General features: G+C 40.4%; 2 protein-coding genes across 17 annotated transcripts in view; one reads left to right on the top strand and one right to left on the bottom strand.

Annotated features, from left to right (window-relative positions):
- LOC127576243 (microtubule-associated tumor suppressor candidate 2-like) overlaps positions 1-13,995 on the top strand; it is a 334,776-nt gene extending 320,781 nt beyond the window's left edge. For all 7 annotated transcript variants that reach the window (XM_052026690.1, XM_052026689.1, XM_052026687.1 and 4 more), the window contains 2 exons: positions 3,454-3,551; positions 8,761-13,995. In XM_052026690.1, coding sequence (XP_051882650.1) covers positions 3,454-3,551; positions 8,761-8,968 — 306 coding nt within the window. In that variant the 3' untranslated portion in view covers positions 8,969-13,995. The remainder of the gene's footprint in view (positions 1-3,453; positions 3,552-8,760) is intronic.
- An 810-nt stretch (positions 13,996-14,805) lies between these two features.
- Positions 14,806-23,499, bottom strand: part of LOC127575771 (high affinity cationic amino acid transporter 1-like) — a 56,479-nt gene continuing 47,785 nt past the window's right edge. For 8 of the 10 annotated variants that reach the window (XM_052025843.1, XM_052025844.1, XM_052025840.1 and 5 more), the window contains one exon: positions 14,807-22,641. In XM_052025843.1, coding sequence (XP_051881803.1) covers positions 22,439-22,641 — 203 coding nt within the window. In that variant the 3' untranslated portion in view covers positions 14,807-22,438. Of the gene's footprint in view, positions 22,642-23,499 lie in introns of all 10 variants that reach the window. The other 2 variants (XM_052025849.1, XM_052025847.1) reach the window with 1 other exon arrangement.

The raw sequence follows: 23,499 nt of genomic DNA, 5'->3' as shown, positions 1-23,499 counted from the left end.
TGATGTTTCTCTAGTTTGAGTTACACAAATCTAGGAAATTCAACTGAGCAGTTCCTATTGTTAAAAGCAATGTGCAGTCAGCTTTATTTTGATAAGGGATGATCCTATCTTATCTTACTTAATGGTGTCATTCCCACTGTAACATTTGTTTAGAGTACTGCTGAATGAAATTAGACATCCCACTGACTGCACTATTAGTCTCAGTCACAGTGCAATCTGTCCCCCCCCCCCCCACCCCAGCTTCTCCCACCTTTCCTTAGATCCACCTCCCTCTAACATTTGCAACCATCCCTCTCTCTTGCAACCTACGGTGCAGCACAGTGGCACAGCCAGTGGAGCCACAGCCTCACAGCTCCAGTAACCTGGGTTCAATCCTGACCTCTAGTGTTGTATGTGTGGAGTTTGCATATTCTCCCTGCAACTGCAGGGGTTTCCCCTGGGTGCTCCGGTTTCCTCCCACATCCCAAATACACCTGGGTTGGTAGGTTAATTGGCCACTTTAAATTACCCCTAATGTGTAGGTGAGTGATGGAATCTGGGGAGAGCTGATGTGAATGTGGGGAGAATAAAATAGAATTAGTGTAGGTTTAACGTAAATGGGTGACTGATTGTCGGCATGAACTCAGTAGGCCTAGAGTCCTGTTTGTGTACTACAGCTCTCTGTGAACCATCCCTGCACTACAACCCCTCCCTCCCTGCACATCCTCCTTTATCCTGTAACCCTTTGTTACTCTCCATCTGCATCACCTCCTTTGCTCCAAGTCCTCCCCCATGTTCATCGCTCAGTGGAGTTCCCTCACCAGTGGGTGCGGGCCTACTGATGGCAATGGCTCAGAGTGGTGCGCATGCTACCCTCCCCAATCCTTGCTCTTACTCTGGGCTGAATTCCTGCTGCCCATTCCTGTCCCCACACCATCTCCCACCTCCAGCTACACTCCTGCCTCTTCTTCCAGGTGGCGGGTGGGGAGACTCACACAGGCATCTGTGCCTGTGCCCTCCTGTATGTGTGCTGACAGGCACCTTGTCTCATGCCCATCTATGTGTGCCCATTCATGACATTGCAGCCTGAGCTCCAGTCACCTTGGATCACCTTGCCACTGGACCAAGCCCCTGCTTTATTAGGCCCAAGCCGTAGCTAGTGTGAATGGATAATCATGTTAAAGGAAGTCGCACACAGGCAACTTCCACTGCTCAATGTGAAGTTCAAGATTTGGAGTGTCAGGACCCTCCTGGACAGCTCAACATTGACAGACATGAACACAGCCCAGGAACTCAGACACTTTTACACTGACATCGCCACCCAGGGTTCTACACAACAGACAGGAGGTGGGCAGCTCAAAGAACACAGCAGGGGGTGAGCCTCTTTCTGGAAGGAAACCAGAAGAAGAGCTCCATGTTCACAGGATGGGTTCTGCTGTTGAACAAACAAGTCTGGCATCTCATCATGATCGGTGAACTTCTCTCAACTCCCTGACTCACTCCAGTGTGGAGCCAGCATGCTACAATCATCAAAGCATCAGCCCCAAGCCCAGAGGCTGTGGATGCAGCCTAGGAGGATTTCTGTTCCATCCTTTAGAAAATCCTGGCCCATATCTCAGATGGAGATAAGCTGATCCTCCTAGGTGACTTCAATGCCAGGGTTGGAAATGGCATCGCCTTATTGCAAGGCATGATTGACAAAGACAGCTAACTCCAGTTGAATTTTTCTCCTGACAAAATGCTTGGAGCATTGTCTTATTACCAATACTCTTTTGCCGGAGGGACAAAATCTTATGACAGCAGCTTCGATCCAGGAAATGGCATCTGTAACGTTATACCATTGTCCAATTGATCGCAAGGATATCTACATTGCCCATGCCAAAATAGGTATCAAGCACTGTTGGACCGAGCACCAAAAATCCTCTGTTATCTCCATCAGCCAGGTCCCAAAACAATGACAGCAACATTGCTGCAAGAAAATTAATGTCGAAGGTCTCAGGGACTCTACAAAGAGAACTCTTCTCAGACAATCTAATGATGACTCCCAACTAATAAAAGCTGCAAAAAGCTGAATTTTGTATGTGTCAATGATACTATCCCTCTCTCCCTCCCTCCACTTTATCCAAGGTAGAGGAGCTGCTTTCAGTTTCAGTCTGTGGGGTTGCCTAGGTTTTGTCCTCCTCCACTTGTTTTCCTTCTCCCTCCTATTCTTTCACTTTCTGAGGGAGAGATCCTTTTCAATTCCAACATGTGACTAAGTTGACTGCCCCCAAAGTGATGGAGTCATTGTCCCCCAACATAATGAGGTTAGCTGTCTTTGAAAAGAGAGACTCAATGACCTCCATAACACAGCATCATTGAGATATAGCACTGAACTGGAGGGAGCCAGTGCCACGCTCACTCTAATTCTTGCTGTGCTCTGAGGGTTCAGTTATGCATGCAAAAGGTACCAGAATGCAGTGAGCTTGTCCTTATTTAAGTACCGATGTCTTGCACATTGTTCCTTGTTGAGGTTTGGGTAGAATCAGCCTCCATCGGCTTGTCTTTACTCTTGCAGCAGCAAGGTGCTGCTCTCTGCTCAATCTCCTGTGACTGCAGCTTTTTGTACAAGTGACTTGTTTCTGAAGAAGCTGAAATCAGGATGAAGTACATCATTGTCTGCCATTTCACTCCCTGTAGTGGTCTGAAGCTTGAGCGACACCAAATATTTGTAAGGTTATAGCAACAGCCAGTGTACATCAATTAGCAATTAACCTTTAAGGATTTGATGATCTATTTAAATATTTTTGGTGGTGGTGGAGAATGGTGTTCTTCCTGAAAGGTTAGGAAGGGCCATGAATTGAAATATTGAGCTCCAAATGATAGGCCTTTATCTATATGGCCTCCATTGAACACCCATAGCTCTCAAACAACAATACTGCTGGTGCCAATCGGATACCCCTGATTTCCCTTATGACATAACCATAAAGGAAAAAGCATGAATAAAAACTAAGGGAGTAAACAAAAACAGAAGTAGAGGTATGAGACCAAAGGTTTTATTACTTTCAACAGAGCATTTAGAGAATTTCTATTATTGAACTAAAACTGGAACATGTAATGGCAGTATGGATTTGGTCTCATGCTGCTAATTTCTAAGCGTGACCTCCCAGTGCAGAGGATCAATATTGGAAACTTATTGGCAGTTTCCGTGATTTACCAACATAATGGATAGAAAACCATGCCAATCGCACACAATTTCCCAAGATGAGGTACCAGGCAGTGAAATTTTCAAAGTGAATCCTCCATATCTACATACTTGGTATATTTACCAAGGCAGTGTTCTGAACACTTTCCATCACATATTAAGAGTCAGAACATTTGTTTCTTTGTAATATTGTTCAACTGTAAGACTTTGGCAGCCATTACATTTAACAAATATTCACAATGATGCATCTATTTTCTTGAAACAAAGTCATTTTTATGTTATCTGTGCAGGCTGAGAAGAATGTGGTACTGGAAGAAAAGGTTCAAGTACTTCAACAACAGAATGAAGATCTGAAAGTCAGGATTGATAACAATGCTGCCTTAACAAGGTTAGTTAGTGGTCAAATGCACACACCTTAATAAAGAGAATTAATACAAAAATCCTAAAGGTAACTGGCAGAACATTCGGCAAAAGGAAAAATAATTTCAAGTTCTTAGTGCTTTCATAGGAAATTTTAAGTGTGTAAGCTTTCTACTTATCTCAAGGAACAGAAGGTCATATCCATAATTTGCCTGAATGGGATGCTTAAGAGAACTACTTCCCATTAGGAGTGTGTGGAATCTTGACAGTAATTAGTTTTGAAAATCTCATTTTTTGTTTGCACAGGGAGGTACAAATGCTTCAGGGAGGTAGCCTCGTCGAAGTTGCAGGGGCCAGGTAGCTGGGTGACTGTCAGGAGAGGGGAAGGGAAGAGGCAGGTAGTGCAGAGTACCCCTGTGGCCGTTCCCCTCAATAACAAGTATGCCACTTTGGATACAGTTGGGGGGGGGGGGGGGGGGTACAGACTACCAGGGGAAAGCCACAGTGGTCTGATCGCTGGCACTGTGTCTGGCTCTGTGGCTCAGAAGGGAAGGGGGGAAGAAGAAGAGAGCAATAGTGATAGGGGACCCTATAGTTAGGGGAGCAGACAGGAGATTCTGTGGATGTGGAAGAGACTCCTGGATGGTATGTTGCCTCCCAGGTGCCAGGGTCAGGGACGTCTCAGATCGGGTCCATAGCATTCTAAAGGGGGAGAGTGAGCAGCCAGAAGTCATGGTACATATTGGTACCAACAACATACAGTGGCATTCAAAAGTTTGGGCACCCCTGGTCAAAATTTCTGTTACTGTGAATAGCTAAGCGAGTAAAAGATGACCTGATTTCCTAAAGGCATAAAGTTAAAGATGACACATTTCTTTAATATTTTAAGCAAGATTACTTTTTTATTTCCATCTTTTACAGTTTCAATATAACAAAAAAGGAAAAGGGCCCAAAGCAAAAGTTTGGGCACCCTGCATGGTCAGTACTTAGTAACACCCCGTTCGGCAAGTATCACAGTCTGTAAATGCTTTCTGTAGCCAGCTAAGAGTCTTTCAATTCTTGTTTGGGGGATTTTTGCCCGTTCTTCCTTGCAAAAGGCTTCTAGTTCTGTGATATTCTTGGGCCATCTTGCATGCACTGCTCTTCTGAGGTCTATCCACAGATTTTCAATGATGTTTAGGTCAGGGGACTGTGAGGGCCATGGCAAAACCTTCAGCTTGTGCCTCTTGAGGTAGTCCATTGTGGATTTTGAGGTGTGTTTAGGATAGTTATCCTGTTGTACAAGCCACCCGCTTTTCTTCTTCAGCTTTTTTTTAAACAGATGTTTGCTTCCAGAATTTGCTGGTATTTAATTGAATTCATTCTTCCCTCTACCAGTGAAATGTTCCCCGTGCCACTGGCTGCAACACAAGCCCAAAGCATGATCAATCCACCCCCGTGTTTAACAGTTGAAGAGGTGTTCTTTTCATGAAATCCTGCACCCTTTTTTCTCCAAACATACCTTTGCTCATTGTGGTCAGAAAGTTCTATTTTAACTTCATCAGTCCACAGGACTTGTTTCCAAAATGCTTCAGGCTTGTTTAGATGTTCCTTTGCAAACTTTTGATGCTGAATTTTGTGGTGAGGACACAGGAAAGTTTGGAGAAAAAAGGATGCAGAATTTCATGAAAAGAACACCTCTCCAACTGTTAAGCACGGGGTGGACCAATCATGCTTTGGGCTTGTGTTGCAGCCAGTGGCACGGGGAACATTTCACTGGTAGAGGAAGAATGAATTCAATTAAATACCAGCAAATTCTGGAAGCAAACATCACACCATCTGTTTAAAAAAAAGCTGAAGATGAAAAGAGGGTGGCTTCTACAACAGGATAATGATGCTAAACACACTTCAAAATCCACAATGGACTACCTCAAGAGGCACAAGCTGAAGGTTTTGCCATGGCCCTCACTGTCCCCTGACCTAAACATCATTGAAAATCTGTGGATAGACCTCAGAAGAGCAGTGCATGCAAGGCGGCCCAAGAATCTCACAGAACTAGAAGCATTTTGCAAGGAAGAATGGGCGAATATCCCCCAAACAAGAACTGAAAGACTCTTAGCTGGCTACAGAAAGCGTTTACAAGCTGCGATACTTGCCAAAGAGGGTGTTACTAAGTACTGACCATGCAGGGTGCCAAAACTTTTGCTTCGGACCCTTTTCCTTTTTTGTTATTTTGAAACTGTAAAAGATGGAATAAAAAAGTAATCTTGCTTAAAGTATTAAAGAAATGTGTCATCTTTAACTTTGTGCCTTTTGGAAATCAGGTCATCTTTTACTCGCAGTAACAGAAATTTTGACCAGGGGTGCCTAAACTTTTGCATGCCACTGTAGGTAGGAAAAAGGATGAAGTCCTGAAAAGTGAATATGGGGAACTAGGTAGGAAGCTGAAAAGCAGGACCTCAAGGGTAGTAATCTCTGTGACACGCACCAGTGATGGTAAGAATAAGTTGATTTGGCAGATGAGTGTGTAGCTGAGAAATTGGTGCGGGGGCAGGGTTTCAGATTTGTGGATCATTGGGATCTCTTCTGGGGAAGGTGAGACCTGTACAAAAGGGACGGGTTACACCTGAACTGGAGGGGGATCAATATTCTTGCGGGCAGGTTTACTAGAGCTGTTGGGGAGGGTTTAAACTAGTTTGGCAGGAGGATGGGAACCAGTGATAGGTCAGAGGATGGGGCAGTTGGTGTACAGGTTGATATAGAATGTCGAGAGACTGCGAGGAAGGATAGGCAGTTGAAAGGGCAAAATTGCAGTCAGTTGCTTGGGTTGAAATGTGTCTATTTTAATGCAAGATGTATCAGGAACAAGGATGAGGAACTTAAAAGCATGGGTAAGTACATTGAACCATGATGTTGTGGCCATTACAGAGACTTGTCTGTCACAAGGGCAGAAATGGCTGTTGGATGTTCTGGGGTTTAAATATTTCAAAAGGGACAGGGAGGGAAGTAAAAGTGGTGGGGGAGCGGCATTGCTAATCAGGGAGAGTTTCACACCTGCAGAATGGGAAGGGATCGTCTACTGAGTCAGTGTGGGTGGAAGTTAGAAACAGAATACTCCCAATAGAGCAATCACTCTATTGGGAGTATTCTATAGACACCCCACCCCCCAATAGCGACAGAGACACTGAGGAACAAATCGGGAGGCAGATTTTTGAAAGGTGCAAAAATAACAGGGTTGTTGTCATGTGTGATTTCAACTTCCCCAATATTGATTGGCACCTCCTTAGTACAAAAGGCTTGGCTGGGATGGAATTTGTTCGGTGTGTTCGGGAAGGATTCATGACCCATTATGTGGACAGGCTGACTAGGGGAGAGGCCATTCTGGATCTGGTACTAGGCAATGACCTGGTCAGGTGTCCGATCTCTCAGTGGGTGAGCATTTCGGAGACAGTGACCACAACTCCCTGATCTTTACCTTTACCCTTACCTTGGAGAGGGATAGGAGCAGACTGTATGGGAAAGTATTTAACTGGGAGGGGGGAAATTATGATGCTATTAGGCAGGAATTTGGGAATGTAAATTGGGAGCAGATGTACTCAGGAAGAAGCACACTGGAAATGTGGAGGTGGTTTAGGGAGTACTTGCATGGTGTTCTGGATAGGTTTGTCCCCTTGAAGGAGGAAAGGGATGGTAGGGTGAAGGAACTGTATTGACAAGGGATGTGGAATATCTAGTGGAGAGATAGAAAGAGGCTTACTTAAGGTTTAGGAAGTAAGGATCAGACAGGGCTCTAGAGAGTTATAATGTAGCCAGGAAGGAGCTTAAGAATGGACTTAGGAGAGCTAGAAGGGGGTCATGAGAAGGCCTTGGCAAGTAGGATTAAGGAAAACAATGATGCGGGAGGAACTCAGCAGGCCAGGCAGCATCTGTGGAGAAAAGCAGGCAATGTTTTGGGTCAGGACCCTTCTTCAGGACTAAAGATAGGAAAAGGGGAAGCTCAATATGTAGGAGGGAAAAGCAGAGCAGTGATAGGTGGACAAAAGAGGGGAGGCGGGGTGGGCACAAGGTGGCGATAGGTAGATGCAGGTAAGAGATAATGATAGGCAGGTTTGGGGGAGGAGGGGAGAGCAGATCCACTGGGGGATGGGTCAAAGGTAAGGAGAGAAAAAAAGGGGGGAGAAAAAAGAGATAAGCTAGGAAAGAGAAGAAAAAGCCACAGAAGTTGTCAAGGGTTACAATGGGACATCGATAAGATGTAGAGCTGGGCTGAGAAGTGGCAGATGGAGTTCAACCTGGACAAGTATGAAGTGATTCCCTTTGGAAGGTTGAATTTGAAGGCAGAATACAGGGTTAATGGCAGGATTCTTAGCTGTGTGGTGGAACAGAGGCATCTTGGGGTCCAAGTCCATAGATCCATCAAAGTTGCCATGCAAGTTGATAGGGTTGTTAAGGCATATGATGTGTTGACTTAGAATATTGTGTTTGGTTCTGGTCGCCTCACTATAGGAAGGACGTGAAAGCTTTAGAAAGGGTGCAGTGGATAATTTACCAGGATGCTACCTGGACTGGAGAGCATGCCTTATGAAGATAGGTTGAGTGAGCTAGGGCTTTTCTCTTTAGAATGGAGGAGGATGAGAGGTGACCTGATAGAGGTGTACAAGATGATGAGGCATAGATCGAGTGGACAGCCAGACTTTTTCCCAGGATGGAAATGGCTAACATGAGGGGGCATCATTTTAAGGTAACTGGAGGAAAGTAAAGGGGGGATATCAGAGGTAAGTTTCTTTTTTTGTGAACACAGAGTGATGGGTGTGTGGAACATGCTGCTAGGGGTGCTGGTAGAGGCAGATACATTAGGGACATTTAAGAGACTCTTAGATAGGCACATGGACGATAGAAAAATAGAGGGGTATGTGGGAGGGGTTAGTGATCTTGGAATTAGGTTAAAAGGTTGGCACAACATTGTGGGCCAAAGGGCCTGTACTGTGCTGTAATCTTCTGTTATTTTTTTTAAACTGTATGTGGTCTTTCATGCAGTCTTATTAGTTCAGAAGCTTGGGCTATCATTGAGCCAAGCCCAAGAGGAAATGCCCTTTATCTTCTGATGAAAGTATTTTCAAATTCAGTTTACCAGAGAAAGGACAGCTAAAAGTACCTTGGCAGTAAAAATGGCTCCAGTCAATGACCTAATTTAATTCTTTTTACACATGATTTTCATATAATTTAGAAGGAAAATACTTTTTTGCTTGTTCTTGCAGACAACTCTCTGAGGAAAATGCAACACTTCATGAATATGTTGAGAAGGAAAGTAAGGAAAAGAAAAGGCTCAGCAGAACCAATGAGGAGCTGGTTTGGAGGCTCCAGACTGGTGAGCCTGTTAGTCCAATCAAAATATCCTCCTCTTCAAACTTCCAGTCTTCTCAGGGCACCCTCCCACCTCCAGCAGTGAGTGCTAACCCAAGATGATGAAAGAGCATCAGAATGAAAGAAAATACATGGGCCACCTTGATATTATTCATGCTATCTCTGACGCTCAGCTATAACTGCTGAATATTATGCTTGGTTTTGCTCAAAGTCACCATTTGTGATTTGAGCACGCTTGTTAGCATATAACAATAAGCAAACGGAGTTGCTTTTCAATCTCCAGTAGATCTTGCTGTTGAAGTCATTGACAGTAATGCACTTTGAGTGCATTGTTTCTTCTAAAGTTGTACTCTATGGAGTTTGATATGAGGAAGCTCTTCCAAAACTGTCCCAGGCCTACTGTTTATGCCTCTTATTGAACAGGTATGCAAAAATCATATTTTCTTTTATCATATGGGCTTTTAAAATATTTGTACCTCTGTCCAAAATTATCTTTTAGTGTTCCCTTGAGTAACATGTTAAAGAGTTCAGGATTTTGCTTTTTGCTGTTAGTATCTGAATGTGAAAAGTTATATTTTTACACAATTGTCAAAATATTTTGGCTTGTTGCCTCTTTCAAAATGTCCCAAACAGACTGTGGTGATCCCCGAGTAAATCTCCCACCGTAAAAATCACTGGCTGGAGGAAAGGAAGATCGTCATGCAGTGTACTCACACTAGGTGGTGGTGCTGATCACAGAGGTGTACCCCAGCAGCTCAAGGTGGAACGCTACGATCTTCAACACTGCAACAGCTTTTAAAGTACACTTCAAAGCTGCCAATTCTAATTCAAAGAATCCATTATTGTATAGAAAAATGTTTGTATTCAGTAACCGAAGACCCATTTCTGCTGTTGATATTTTCTTACTCCTGGAATATTGGTCAAGGAAGTGAATGCACTGCTGCTTGTAAGGCTCCTACTTGCAATGAATGTAACTAAATGAAAACCGAGGATATTGAAACAAAGGCTCAAAATAATTCTTAAGTATTTAACACCTCAAGTATTCACCTAATGACCATTACTAAACACCACATTAATAAACAGATTATTAAGAGACAATTGTCCCTCAAAGTATTCCCAAGGATCACTAAAGCAAAACCAGTGATCCAATCTGAAAATTGATGTCTTATACAGCTGGTATTACACACCCAGTTCTAGGTAACCCTCCTGTGTGAGCTAAAGAATTTTTTAATGTTGTAACAAAATGTCAGCATGTTTTTAAAAAGGTTACAAAAGAAATCAGTAACATTCAATACAGCAGCTGGGGCTGAATTGGAGTAAATCAGTGACATTAGCAGCTGTAGATAGGAATGTGGTTAGAGAAATTCTGAAAGAGAGCTACAGATTAAAAAACAGCTTACATTCATTTTATTAAGCTGATGCATTAAAATTCTAAGGGGCAGAATTTAGTCATGTGCAAGTTGGGAAACAGCAACAGACAAGAATAAAAGAAATACATTTGTTAAATAAAACAGAATTGATATATTAAAAGTGATTAATTAAATAATTGTCCACTCTTTGAAACTAGTGTGGTTAATTTTCATCCAGTCCATGTAAACTGGGAAATTGTACCAAAATATATTTAAAGGAAATACACATTTACATTGTCTCATCACATTAACAATTTTGTGAAGCATTTCCAGAGAAATATGATTGAAATCAGTTTTTGTTTCACAGTCAAATTGATAGCATAATCATTACAAAAGAATACTTCACCATTTTGCAAATTCAGAATTGAACTTGGGCAATGCAAGGACAGCAAGAGAGCAGTGGGTGAGGTGAAAACTGTAATTCAGATGTTTTATTTGCCAAATGAGAATGCTTAATGAAAAACTTAAATTGGAGCCACTGCAATTTAGCTGGAATGAGTTATTTATTCTTTTCCACATTTATTAACTGAATGCATAACACCATTGTCCTTTTGTAATTCTTAAATGCAGAATAAGTCCGGAAGAGACTGTAGCACTCTTTCAATTCCTTTTGGGTTACTCCACCAGATTCACCCTTACCTGATCTCAGTGAGGCTTTGCTGGCGATTTTCACTGTGCCTTTGCATACTCGTATAGTGCTAGGTACATTCTTTCAGTGGCACACTGACATACTCAATAGTGATTAGGGATTATACATGCAGAATGTGTGACGAGAAGCAGAATGTAAGATACAGGTAAATCACTTTCAGAACCACCACCATAGAAATTTACATTCAGTGCATCCCAGTTGTGTGATTCATTTAGCATTATCCATCACCCCAAGGGTTTGTCCAACCCACAATATTAACACTTTGTTAATCTTACTAACCCACTTCAAATAGGGAAAGGGGCTACATAAGCATTTTGAGTTTAGGATATTCAAGGTTCATTATCAGGAAACATTGCAGCATAAAGTACACAAGTGTCCTTTTGATGTTGGGAAAAGTCTTAGGTATGATCAAATTGAAGGAGTTTTACTTTGTATGTAAGCATGCTATATTTGAGTTTGCAATCTGTTCAGTAGAGTAAATCATTATGAAAAGGGAGCCAGTTTGTAACAAGCTTTGTACTATCTACAAAGATCCTGTACCTTACCAGAAACAAATGCCCCAGGAATCCTATGGAAGCTATTCTTCACGGTCAGGCATCATAGCTGAGGCAAAATCCTTTTACTTGATGGCAATGCACTCATTGAGTGAGGTGCTTGCAGAAAGCCCTCTCAGTACAGGTAGGTCAGCAGTTTCCAAACAGTAATTGCTTATTAAAAAATATTTTAAGTTTAGGACTAACTCAGGTTTACTGAAATTTACTGACGAAGCAAAGATGGCAATGATTGCAAACCCATGATATGCCTCACGTCTGAACTACATACTGCCATCTCTGGCCCCTTGATCATCTCATCTCGCAGACTCAATGAGGGTCAACCATTGAGTGGATGTTGCCAAGTATACAGGTGATCACTGTGTTCTTTCTGCCTCATTGCTGGTCTGTAACTGCCATGAGGAAGAGTTCCTTCAAGGACACCCTTCACTGTGACTAGCACAGCAATAACACAGCAGCTATGAGTACATAGGTCTGACTTTAATACATACTTCCACATGTAAACTGATAGACCTCTGCTTTAAGTATATTTGCGACAAGTTTTACTAATTTTTGTGGAGAATCTAAAGGGATGTTAGCACTGGGTCCAGTAGACATGTGGTGCATATAAGGCAGGTGAAATCTGGGCATTTCCTCCATTAACAATGATCTTAAGGAAAGAAGACACATTACTCTAACCTTGTGCAAACCATCCACAAAAAAACACACCTAGAATGTTACCCTTTGTTTTCCTGAAACAGCTGGTGCTTCTGCAGAGGGGAAGGCAGACTGTTTCTTTGGTGTCTGTGAGGGACCCACCATAAACTGCTCCAACTTCATCTGCAGGGACCAACTCAGCTGTAGGGATACAAGGCAGCAATGTGGGATGTTGGGGAGGGTTGCAGGCAAGGTGGAAAGTGTTTTAATCAGAACCCTCTTCTCCCATCATCCCTCCGACTAGCCTCCTGCACTTCCTCATTAGAAGTGTGCCTTGCATGCAGACTAGCAGCCAATGAAGGACCAAGGCTCAGGTAGCAGGCATTCATAGCACAGGGAAGATCTCCATACACCTCATGTCATCCCCACTATTAATGCTTCATGCAGGTGGCCACCCTTCCCGGAGCCGACACTAACATTGGAAACATTGTGCCACTTGAACTCATAACTGAATTCTGCAGTCTCTGTGCAGGAGTACTGGCAGCAGCAATGTATATCACATGTTGCAGCAGCTCCACATCTACCCTTATGCCCTTCTACATAAATGTCATTGCTGTTCTGTTTCACCAAGCTGGTCATCTCCAGGCCACAAGGATAGAGGGTCAGCTCGGTTTTCTACCTCACCCCTGTGTCCTGGGGATCCTGTTCTGCAGGGAGGAGACTCAAGTGAGAACAATGGCACATGTTGGCCTCATGAGGGATGGCAAACATCTGTTAATACTTATGCGGGAAGGAAGTTGATAATGAATAAGTGACTGGATTGCTGGCAATGTGAGGAAATGCACAGGCAGGCAAGGATAGATTTGTAAGGTAAGCTAGTGTTAGAAATGATATTTTAGAGTGGACTTGAAGGGGGAGATTCACAGGTTAGACTAATATGGCGATCGGGATGTGTGAACCTTTCTGCAGATAAAGACAGGAGCAAGGGACTACACTCCTGCTGCTCATTTCTACAGCAACTTCCAGCCATGCCTTTCTCCAGTTAGCATCCTTTTAGGATCTTACAGCCCTCAATAGGAGGGCACCAATATTATCCATATCATATTTACAACATACTATTAAATAGTAGAAACTGGGTAGTGGGCATTGCAATCATATCATACAGATTACAGAAATTAGTCAGTCAACTAGGGTTGACAGGAGGCCCAAGTTAAAATTTGGGTCTAGAAGTGGTAACTCTGACATAATTTACTCCTCTCTCAAACCCAGAATTGCTAATACCAATTAGAGGGCTACAGCACCTGTTCAAAGAGATCCATCAATTCAACCCAGCCTGGTGCTTTAACAAGACAACAGTGAATACAAGGCCTTCCAACAATGAAAATGTAATCATCTATCAAGTCATCAGGGACTGTAAGAGTGCTTTAATTACAAATGGTTTCTGTTCTGTGACAGGTTTTATTGAAGCAGCAACATGGAAGCAGCAGTGCATTGTGTATTTCTTAACCACTGGAGATCAGAAACTAGGTGATTATTTATATGCAAGTTAAACTGACATTTCTGGGCAATTTCAATACCGAGTCCTTTCTATTTAACAAAAGTGTAGATCTAATGAGTATCTGAAAGAAAAATGTATAAAGTAACAAAAATCAGGTATTTATAAAGTCCACACTGATTGGGTGTGTGTCCTGTGGACACGTAAAACACAAGTTTGATATGAGAATAAACAGTGACATTTAGTTCTAGTGTTTAATGATCTGTGAATAATTTGTATTTATTTCTGCTGGTTGAGCTGGATTGTGTGAGAATTGAGTGTAATACAGCACTGTATTCTGTACGTATACATGTTCCTACACAATAAAAGATGGAAGCATGCAAACCCCAGTCCTGAGAGGATGGTGCTGTTTATGTTTGACTTGTTAAATGACAAACATCAGGTAACTGAATGATTGATAATTCATAAATCAAAGACTAAATCTCCACTAAAATTACATTGGAAAGCAAGTGATGGCATACTGCTTTAAAATGAATCATGAATAGCTTGCTCCAAAAACCCATTTGAGTAGGATTAACTGCCATAAGATGGTCAGTTACAAGTTAAAAATATCTTGTATGTGACCAGACCCATAGTTACCTCTATTCCAGCCAGTCAGATCAGAAGCCACCCACATGGCAGCAAGAGATATCATTAAACAAAACACTGACATCAGCTTTGGGGTCAACCACCACATCTCCTTTTCCTCTCAAAAAAGAAAGCACTGCATGTACAGTGAAACTCTAATAATCATCTATCCAATTGTTTGGAAACCCTGAGGGTTCAGTATTTGGCTCAGCAGGCCCCAGTTCCCACATCCCCATTAACACACTGCAGCCCCAGTTCCTGCATTCCCTTTAAAGTTTTGCTGGAAAATTTATTATATACAGCATAACAGCTAAAAAAAAACAAGTTGGGGTATTAATTCAAATAACATCCAATACCCAGAACACCTACCAGTCCAGTGCGAAAGGCCCCATGTGCCAAACTAATGGAGTTCTACTAAAGTTCAGACGACCTAGAAAATGTGTTCAGAGGAAACATACCAGACCAGAATAGCAGTAAGCACAATGATACAAATCAAATCATATGGATACTTTGCAGTAAATTCAAGAAGTAAAATCAACATTGTTTTTTGATCTGTTATCAATTGTAATATCTTTACCTGTTTACAGTCAGCATCTGAATAATGTACACTAAATAATGGCCAAATTGCCATTAAAAAAAGCTGTTTATTTACAATATGTAAGACACAAAAAGTCAGCAAATCCCCCCAAACAATCCATTTGTTACAGATAAGAAATGCAAATACATATTTTACTATATAGTGCTCAGAGACTTCTGAAAAATGATAAAAAATTAATGCATTTTTAACACCCGTGAACAAAAGCAAACTGCGCCAGCCAATAACTTACTGAAAGGCAAAACAAAGAAAAAACATACAATTTAGATTTTTTTTTACATAAGTACAACTCCTCCCACTTCTCTGGACTGAAAATCACTAGGCTAGTTACATGATATCACTAAACAATAACATTTGGAAAATGTACAATGCTTAATTTATTTCACCTTTGTTAGTTTACATATTTTTAAAAATCCACAAAAATTTTACCTTAACAAATGCCAAGTTGGGAATTAGATAAAATATAGAAAATTAACCAATGGTAAGAACCATTATCATGTTAAGATATTTGTAACAATTCATCCATTAGCATTTGTTATACTGCAATATCCTGTAAACTCATCTATAGTGGCATGCAAAAGTTTGGGCACCCCTGGTCAAAATTTCTGTTACTGTGAATAGTTGAGTAGAAGATGAACTGATCTCCAAAAGTCAAAGTTAAAGATGAAACATTCTTTTCAACATTTTAAGCAAGATTAGTGTATTATTTTTGTTCTGTACAATTTTAGAGTGAAACAAAGGAAAGGAGCACCATGCAAAAGTTTGGGCACCCCAAGAGATTTGAGCTCTCAGATAACTTTTACCATGGTCTCAGACCTTCATTAGCTTGTTAGGGCTATGGCTTCTTCACAGTCATCGTTAGGAAAGGCCAAGTGATGCAAATTTCAAAGCTTTATAAATACCCTGACTCCTCAAACCTTGTCCCAATAAATCAGCAGCCATGGGCTCCTCTAAGCAGCTGCCTAACACCCTGAAAATTAAAATAAATGATGCCCAAAAAGCAGGAGAAGGCTATAAGAAGATAGCAAAGAGTTTTCAGGTAGCCGTTTCCTCAGTTCGTAATGTAATTAAGAAATGGCAGTTAACAGGAACGGTGGAGGTCAAGTTGAGGTCTGGAAGACCAAGAAAACTTTCCGAGAGAACTGCTCGTAGGACTGCTAGAAAGGCAAATCAAACCCCCCAGTTGACTGCAAAGACCTTCAGGAAGATTTAGCAGACTCTGGAGTGTTGGTGCACTGTTCTACTGTGCAGCGACACTGCACAAATATGACCTTCATGGAAGAGTTCATCAGAAGACCTTTCCTGCATCTCACCAAAATTCAACAACAGAAGTTTGCTAAGGAACATCTAAACAAGCCTGATGCATTTTGGAAACAAGTCCTGTGAACTGATGAAGTTAAAATAGAACTTTTTGGCCACAGTGAACAAAGGTGTGTTTGGAGAAAAAAGGGTGCAGAATTTCATGAAAAGAACACCTCTCCAACTGTTAAACACGGGGGTGGATCAATCATGCTTTGGGCTTGTGTTGTAGCCAGCGGCACGGGGAACATTTTCCTGGTAGAGGGAAGAAGAATTCAATTAAATACCAGCAAATTCTGGAAGCAAAATCACACTGTCTGTAAAAAAGCTGAAGATGAAAGAGGATGGCTTCTACAACAGGATAACGATCCTGAACACACCTCAAAATCCACAATGGACTACCTCAAGAGGCACAAGCTGAAGGTTTTGCCATGGCCTTCACAGTCCCCTGACTACATCTGGGATAGACCTCAAAAGAGCAGTGCATGCAAGACGGACCAAGAATCTCACAAAACTAGAAGCCCTTTTGCAAGGAAGAATGGGCGAGAATCCCCCAACAAGAATTGAACGACTCTAGCTAGCTACCGGAAGCGTTTACAAGTTGTTGATACTGCCAAAGGGGGTGTTACTAAAATACTGGCCATGCAGGGTGCCCAAATGTTTGCTTCGGGCCGTTTTCCCTTTTTTGTTATTTTGAAACTGTAAAAGATGGAAATAAAAAAGTAATCTTGCTTAAAATATTAAAGAATGTGTCATCTTTAACTTTACGCCTTTTGGAAATCAGGTCATCTTTTACTCGCTTAGCTATTCACAGTAACAGAAATTTTGACCAGGGGTGCCCAAACTTTGGCACGCCACTGTACTTTCCTTTCCACTCTATGGTGGAAAGTGACATTTTTGAATTATGTACCTAGTCCTGGAATTATTATAACACCAACATTGCTTCAGAATTCATCACACAAAACATTTATGAACAGTGATTTCAAGTAAATAGCCTAATACAGCCAAACTCAAGTGTTTGAAAATATTTAAGAGGTCCTTTGAAAAGAAGTAACATCTTGTAAACACTGGTCAAACATTTATCGTCGGAGTAAAGCTATTGTATTGCTATATGGAAACAGCCAAGTTGGTACCAGATGTTCAAGCTGCCTAACTGTTTAAATATCTTGGGAGTGCAACATAAGAGTAGTACCTGAGACAGCAAAAACCAACTCCAAGATGGGCCGCTTAACCTAAACTTGTGCAAGCCCATTGGTTCTCATCATTTTAAGAGGCCTGATAATCACCAGTGAAGTATTATCAATCCTTACTCAAACAGGCAGTGACAGCTTACCTTCCTTTTCCATTTCAAGGAGGATTGACTTCGAACTAAAGAGGAATTAAGCCTCCACAATAAGTATGAGCAGCCTGGATGCATGGACCAAGGCTTAATGAGAGTGGAATAAACAGAAAACATTGGCAACACCGATTCCAGCAATTCCCATTTTTATTCTGGCTTTTAATTTTTTTCCTTTTCATCTAATGTGAACAGACATCTGTTTGAACCTCTCTGCAAAGTGCACACTAGGACAAATGAGGCAAGATAGATCATGACATTCCCTGTTCATTTATGCAGCTTTACCAAAGCACCCCTTCCCATTCTCCTCCAATAATACCCAGGGAGTAATAGGGAAATAGAATCAATACATTTTGGCTTCCCACACTTTACCCTCAACTCCATCCTGCTTTAGAAATGGAAAATAAATATGGCTTTAATGCAAAATTGTTTCCACAAAATCAGCAAGTGTCCCTTTCTATTGGGCGCAAGTGGTTTGGGGGGGGGGGGGGTTGGAGAGAAGTGGGAGAACATGGAGGCAATGTTTTCAACAAAGCATTTCCTCCATGAGCATCTCATTAAATTCCCAATGATACATCAGTGCATTGCTCTCTATTTACATGTTTGTACTGATTATTGGGACACCATGATGATGATGATAACCAAGAAGGTAATGTCACGACATTCCCAGCTCATTTGGGTGTTACTTCTATTTCCATATACTTTAGAAAGACACTTGTTTTCATTTTTGATCTAAAAAGTTATACTCTCACTGAAAAACAGATCACTTTCTTGCCAACTTTAATGATGATCGAACAAGAAATTCTTCCACAATATCAAGGAGTCAGTGTCGTTTTCTCCCATTTATTTAATAGCTTTCTAGTAAAAACCATAAAGCTGGACCGTGTTGTATGTTGTGATATTCAAAATCCTTTAAAGCTTAAGGCAAAACACAGCAACAGCCAATTACAAGCTCTTCTAATGCAAATGAAAAGTTGAGCATCAAGCAAAGCACTGCACCCTTCGGCTAAATTAGGGGATATCTTCAAATAATGCCTTATCACACTTGGGTTCTTTTCTTTCCTCCCCTTTGAAGAATCTTATGTAATGATTTTGCCCACTTAAACTCCTCCCTGGGGAGATTCCAGAGATATCCTGACATAAACGCACGTAAATAGCTGATAATTGTTACTTGCGTTTTTCACCTGTGGCTAACTGACAGTTTTCATAAAAATAATAAAAACAAAAATACAGATAATGTGTGGGTCAGATGTATTATTTGTTGGTTAAGTTCACTTGGTACCAATGACCCACCCTGCACAAGAGACCCACCGGCTGTGGTGTTTTATATAATTTGTCTATTATTAAAGCTTCAAAAACACTGAAAAATATCTATTAAATCTGAGTCAAAGTGATATAATCCAGACAAATGCCAAATATATGTTACCCAAGGCATTGCAGTAATTCCCTGAATTTTTTTTACATTTTAATTGAGAAATCACATCCAGCTTATGTTATTAAAGGAAACCATAACTTTCCTTGCAAACAATCAAGCTTGAGTTTACTAATTTTGTGCACCAGAGAAATTGCTCACACCATTTCAGGACATGCCTTAGAGATTGACAAGCACCACTGTAGCTTGAAGTGCAGGTGCTGTTGTGATGTAGGAAACCCAGCTTGTGCACAAGCCAGACAGCACCAACATCGTATTTTAACCACCAAACAGCTCCACTATTGTTGACTGCCACCTCTCTTGATATCTAGCATTTTCCTGTCTTTCAAATACATATCTAATTACCCACTAAAAAAGCTGTGATGTACTCCATAGCAAAGCCTTTCATGCTCCAATAGCCTAACGATCAATAAAATTTCTCTCAAGCACTTGACCATCATGATTTTAAATTGCTAATATCTTTGTCAATGTCTTCGCCTAGAGAAATAGTTATTTATTTATTCTTCACTTGAGGATTTTAATAATTTCTTTTCCATTTATGTTGTAGTGCAAACAATCCTGATATCCTAACATTCATAATTATGGTTTCCTATTCCTTGGCTCACCTGATGAATCTACACTTTATGGCTATAAAATTCCTTCTAATAACAGGCTGCAAAAACTTGCACACTTGTGTGTGGTCTCACCGTTGCCATGTTAAACTTGGAAAGAAATTATGTACTTGCTACTTTAAACCCCATGTATAAAACATAAAATGCTAATTTAAAGATTTCACTGCCATTTCCTCTATCCTCACACCCCCTTCCTCCCCCACAACCCAACCCCAGCTTTACATATCCCCTATTCCAAAACTGCTGTTATACCTGTCTCTTCAGTATCCTCCCATTTCTTTGCTCATTTTTAGTCACTCATATCTCACATTCTTGAATTACTTCCTTAAAAAGGTCAGCCAATCCCTTGTGATGAAACACCAGGGGGCATTTCTCTACTTGAAGTGAAAATATCAACAGCTACATCAACACCTCAAGACTAGTTTTCCTGTGTTTGATAATAGTGAAAAATCTGTAACCTTGTACAGCTCCATCTTATAATGATGGGGAATTATTTACCAGAAGTCTACCAATTTCATTCTTTAAAATGGAGCTCCACTTGCCTTTATGGATTTTCACAATTGATTCTGCCAAAGCAGTTGCAAACTCCCTTTAAATCATGCTTATAGGACACCAGCATCAGTTTAGAACTGGGGTCTAGTTGTTGCTACATTTACAGCAAACCCACAGGTCACAGCTGCAAATCCCAACATGACATGAGATTTTGAATTTGATAAATCTTGACACTTGCAGTCAGGCACCGAATACAATGACCATGACATCATTTTCAAAGATCATCTGCAATCCTTATGTGACTCTGGTGTGAAATTATGGACTGGTTTTAAATACTCTTAATAAATTCCCACCCAGTGTAACCCTTGACCCAAGAATGTGATGCATCACAAACTGCAGCAGACATTGTACCATCCATAATTAAACTGGTCTAATACAGTGATGAGGAAATGGCATTTTGTTATAATCAATGGCCATCCTTTGATTATAACAAAATGCCATTTCCTCATCACTGAATGAGGACCACCTTTTATTCGGGGTTTAGTATCCTGGCTAGTCAAACTCAACCAACAGTGTATAATAACCAATGTGGTCTCCAATGAAAGCCAAATGATGTAGGTGTTAATTTTGTTATGTCCTAAAATTTACAATAATGTGCCTTAAATTCTGCTGTTATATAGCTTTCAATACAGTTAATTATGTGATCTGTTGTTGAGGCAAACTGGATACAACTGTGTACATTGTTTCCTAGTACTTCCATTGCTGGTTTTTCTAGAGTTAAAATTCCTGCATTCCAGCAAATTCAAATCAATGGATGAAGCTCTGCAGTAACAGTATGTGCAAAATAAAACTCCTTTTTTTTAAATATATATAAAAGCACATGCCTTCACCTTAAAAGCCTACACTACCAATAGGAAGAATATTCACACAAATGATACTTTGGCTTTACTTAAACATAATAGCCCAAGTTTCCTGATAACAATGCCCACAGTTGTCCCTTTACTGCAAGACTTAGGCTGACATCTCTTGGTTGGTTAAATTTTTAATAATTTATTTCATTCCAATAATATTTTCAAAAGGTCTGCAAGCCAGCAACTAGAAGGCCTTTGTTCTTCTAGCTTTGTTTCCTATTTGATCAGTGAAAACAACAGCATTCCTCACTGATTGCATCCAAGTCATTCAAACTGATTTATAGTCATAAACTTATGATATTCGATGCTTAAGAAACTATGGACCTTGAAAAGCCACTTATTTCCAGAATTTAGGTAAAATCAAAAGCCCACCCAAGGACACTCTACTCAATCCCCTAACTGTGTGGGAATTGCTTACATTTTTGTTAATCTGTCCCCCAACTGAAAATCAAACATATTGAGTTGTCAACATTGGATCAGGTAATTATCCAGTTGATTTTAAAAGTTTTCACTATTAAAACTAGAAGTGCTTTTACTGAAATATATTCAACAGAAGCTGCTCCTCTCTGGAGGAGAAATAATTGACGAGGCAGATGTGAAACCTGGACAACTTCATATAAAAACAATAAAACTGCCTCTGTTAAATTACATCTACAATGAATGGTTAGTACAATTAAACACTGTAGGAAGAATGGTAATGTAACTAATTCATCCATGTGAATTTTGTTCCTACAGAAGAATATGTAAAGACAACGTACCATTCCCTACTGGAAATATTACGTAAATCTGGACGATAGAATCAGACCAATTATAGGGTTGATAAATGAAATTAAAAGGTCATAGCAAAAGCCACACTTAGCAAGAGCACCAGCATCAGAAAAATTCTTAGAACTGTCCCTACACGATAGATTTCTTTCTTGATTACAGTGTTTCATTAAGCATCTAATTTAAAAAAGGTCAAATAGTCTGAAATTAAAGCAAAAGGACAGGAGGCAAGAGTATCCACATTGTGATATTCAGCATCCTGTACTATACCTCAAAGTAGTGCAACATAGAGATTCTAAGCCCAGGGTAAAAATAGATACTATTATACTAACAACTTATTCTACAAGTGCTTACTTGACCAAAGAAAGCATTTCTTTTGGAAAAATATATATCCACCTACATTTTGTGTGCATAACCACAAGCTAAAAGTTCAGCATTCCCGACACTCATTGCTAAAACTCAATAAATAGTTCTAAAACCATTATCATTTTGCTTGAACCAGGTATTCCATTGTGTGAATAATGCTACCATTGTTTTGGAGATTTTAAGAAAATAAGGAATTGAAATAACATAGCAGCAGTGCCACCCTCAGGCTCACAAATGCTCAACAGCACTCAAAACCCTCACCCGCATGTGCGAATAAAAAGATATTCTCCCTCCCTATGTGATGCAAGTAGCATTCATTCAGCTGTGCTTCTTTTCTTAAAAAAAGGTTCAAGTTAGATGCCAGATACATATTTGGAAGAAAGTGAACTTCTATTGGTTTAAACATCATCCTCTCTGTTCCTATTATCTGCAGCGTACTCGTCGATATCATGCAGGAAAGCTTCCTTCTCTGGAGGTACTGCCTCACCATTTGGCGCACTCACTGTGTCCTTAAAGACCCTTGAAGTTCTATCACTTGGGAGGCTCAAAGAACTGGACTCTGAGCTGTTCCGTATTCCATAAGCAAAGTAAATAACGCATCCTGTCAGAGAAAGGAAATAAAAGGCTCTTATTTCAAATTTAACTTCCTGAAAACTGAAACCTTACAAGCAATAAATTTCCTAACCAATTTTTTTTTAAATGATCTGACAATTGTTTCTTCATTATCACAGCATTTCCTCATTTATACATATTCAATCAGGTTTAAAATAAAAACTTGTTTGATAGAAGTTATATACATACAACAGGCTGTTCAGCCCAACCTGTCCATGCTGACAATCAAGAGCCCATCTACATGAACCCCATTTTACCAGTTCTTGCTGCACAGCCTGATTTACCGCCTCAACAGCATCCACAACACTGAACTATGCAATCTTTTATCTTTACATTTATTACAGAAATTCTTTTCCCAATAAATAATCCTAAAACCACTAATCATTTTGTTTGAACCAGTTATTCCTTTGTGTGAATAATGCAACAAGCTGCAGTGGTTTAAAAACTTCTTTTGGTCTTGCTGAAGATTTTTTTTGTCCATTGCCAGGTAAAAACAATTTATCTGGCAACATCCTGATGCACATCATTATAACATGCAATACTGAACAGAATTTATGCCTTCTACAGATTTTGTTTTAATTCTACCAACTGTGGAACTTGCTACATTTTAAAATTCAGAGTACATGGATATCGCTAACAAGCACAACACTGATTGGGCAATCACTCGAAAGTGGTGGACCTTTCTCACAATGGTTAGGTGCAAATAAGGAGTTTCAGGAGTAGCTAACAAATAGTTATGGCCATGTTTGTAGGTCCAAACAAAACAGGGCAAGAACAGATTCCCATCCTGACAAGGGAAGTGAACTAGACATTTTTATGCAACATTGTCAGTTTCATGATTGATATT

Source organism: Pristis pectinata, chromosome 11 (genome assembly GCF_009764475.1).
Source record: "Pristis pectinata isolate sPriPec2 chromosome 11, sPriPec2.1.pri, whole genome shotgun sequence".
Classification (NCBI taxonomy): domain Eukaryota; kingdom Metazoa; phylum Chordata; class Chondrichthyes; order Rhinopristiformes; family Pristidae; genus Pristis; species Pristis pectinata.
This window is presented reverse-complemented; position numbering and strand designations above follow the sequence as displayed.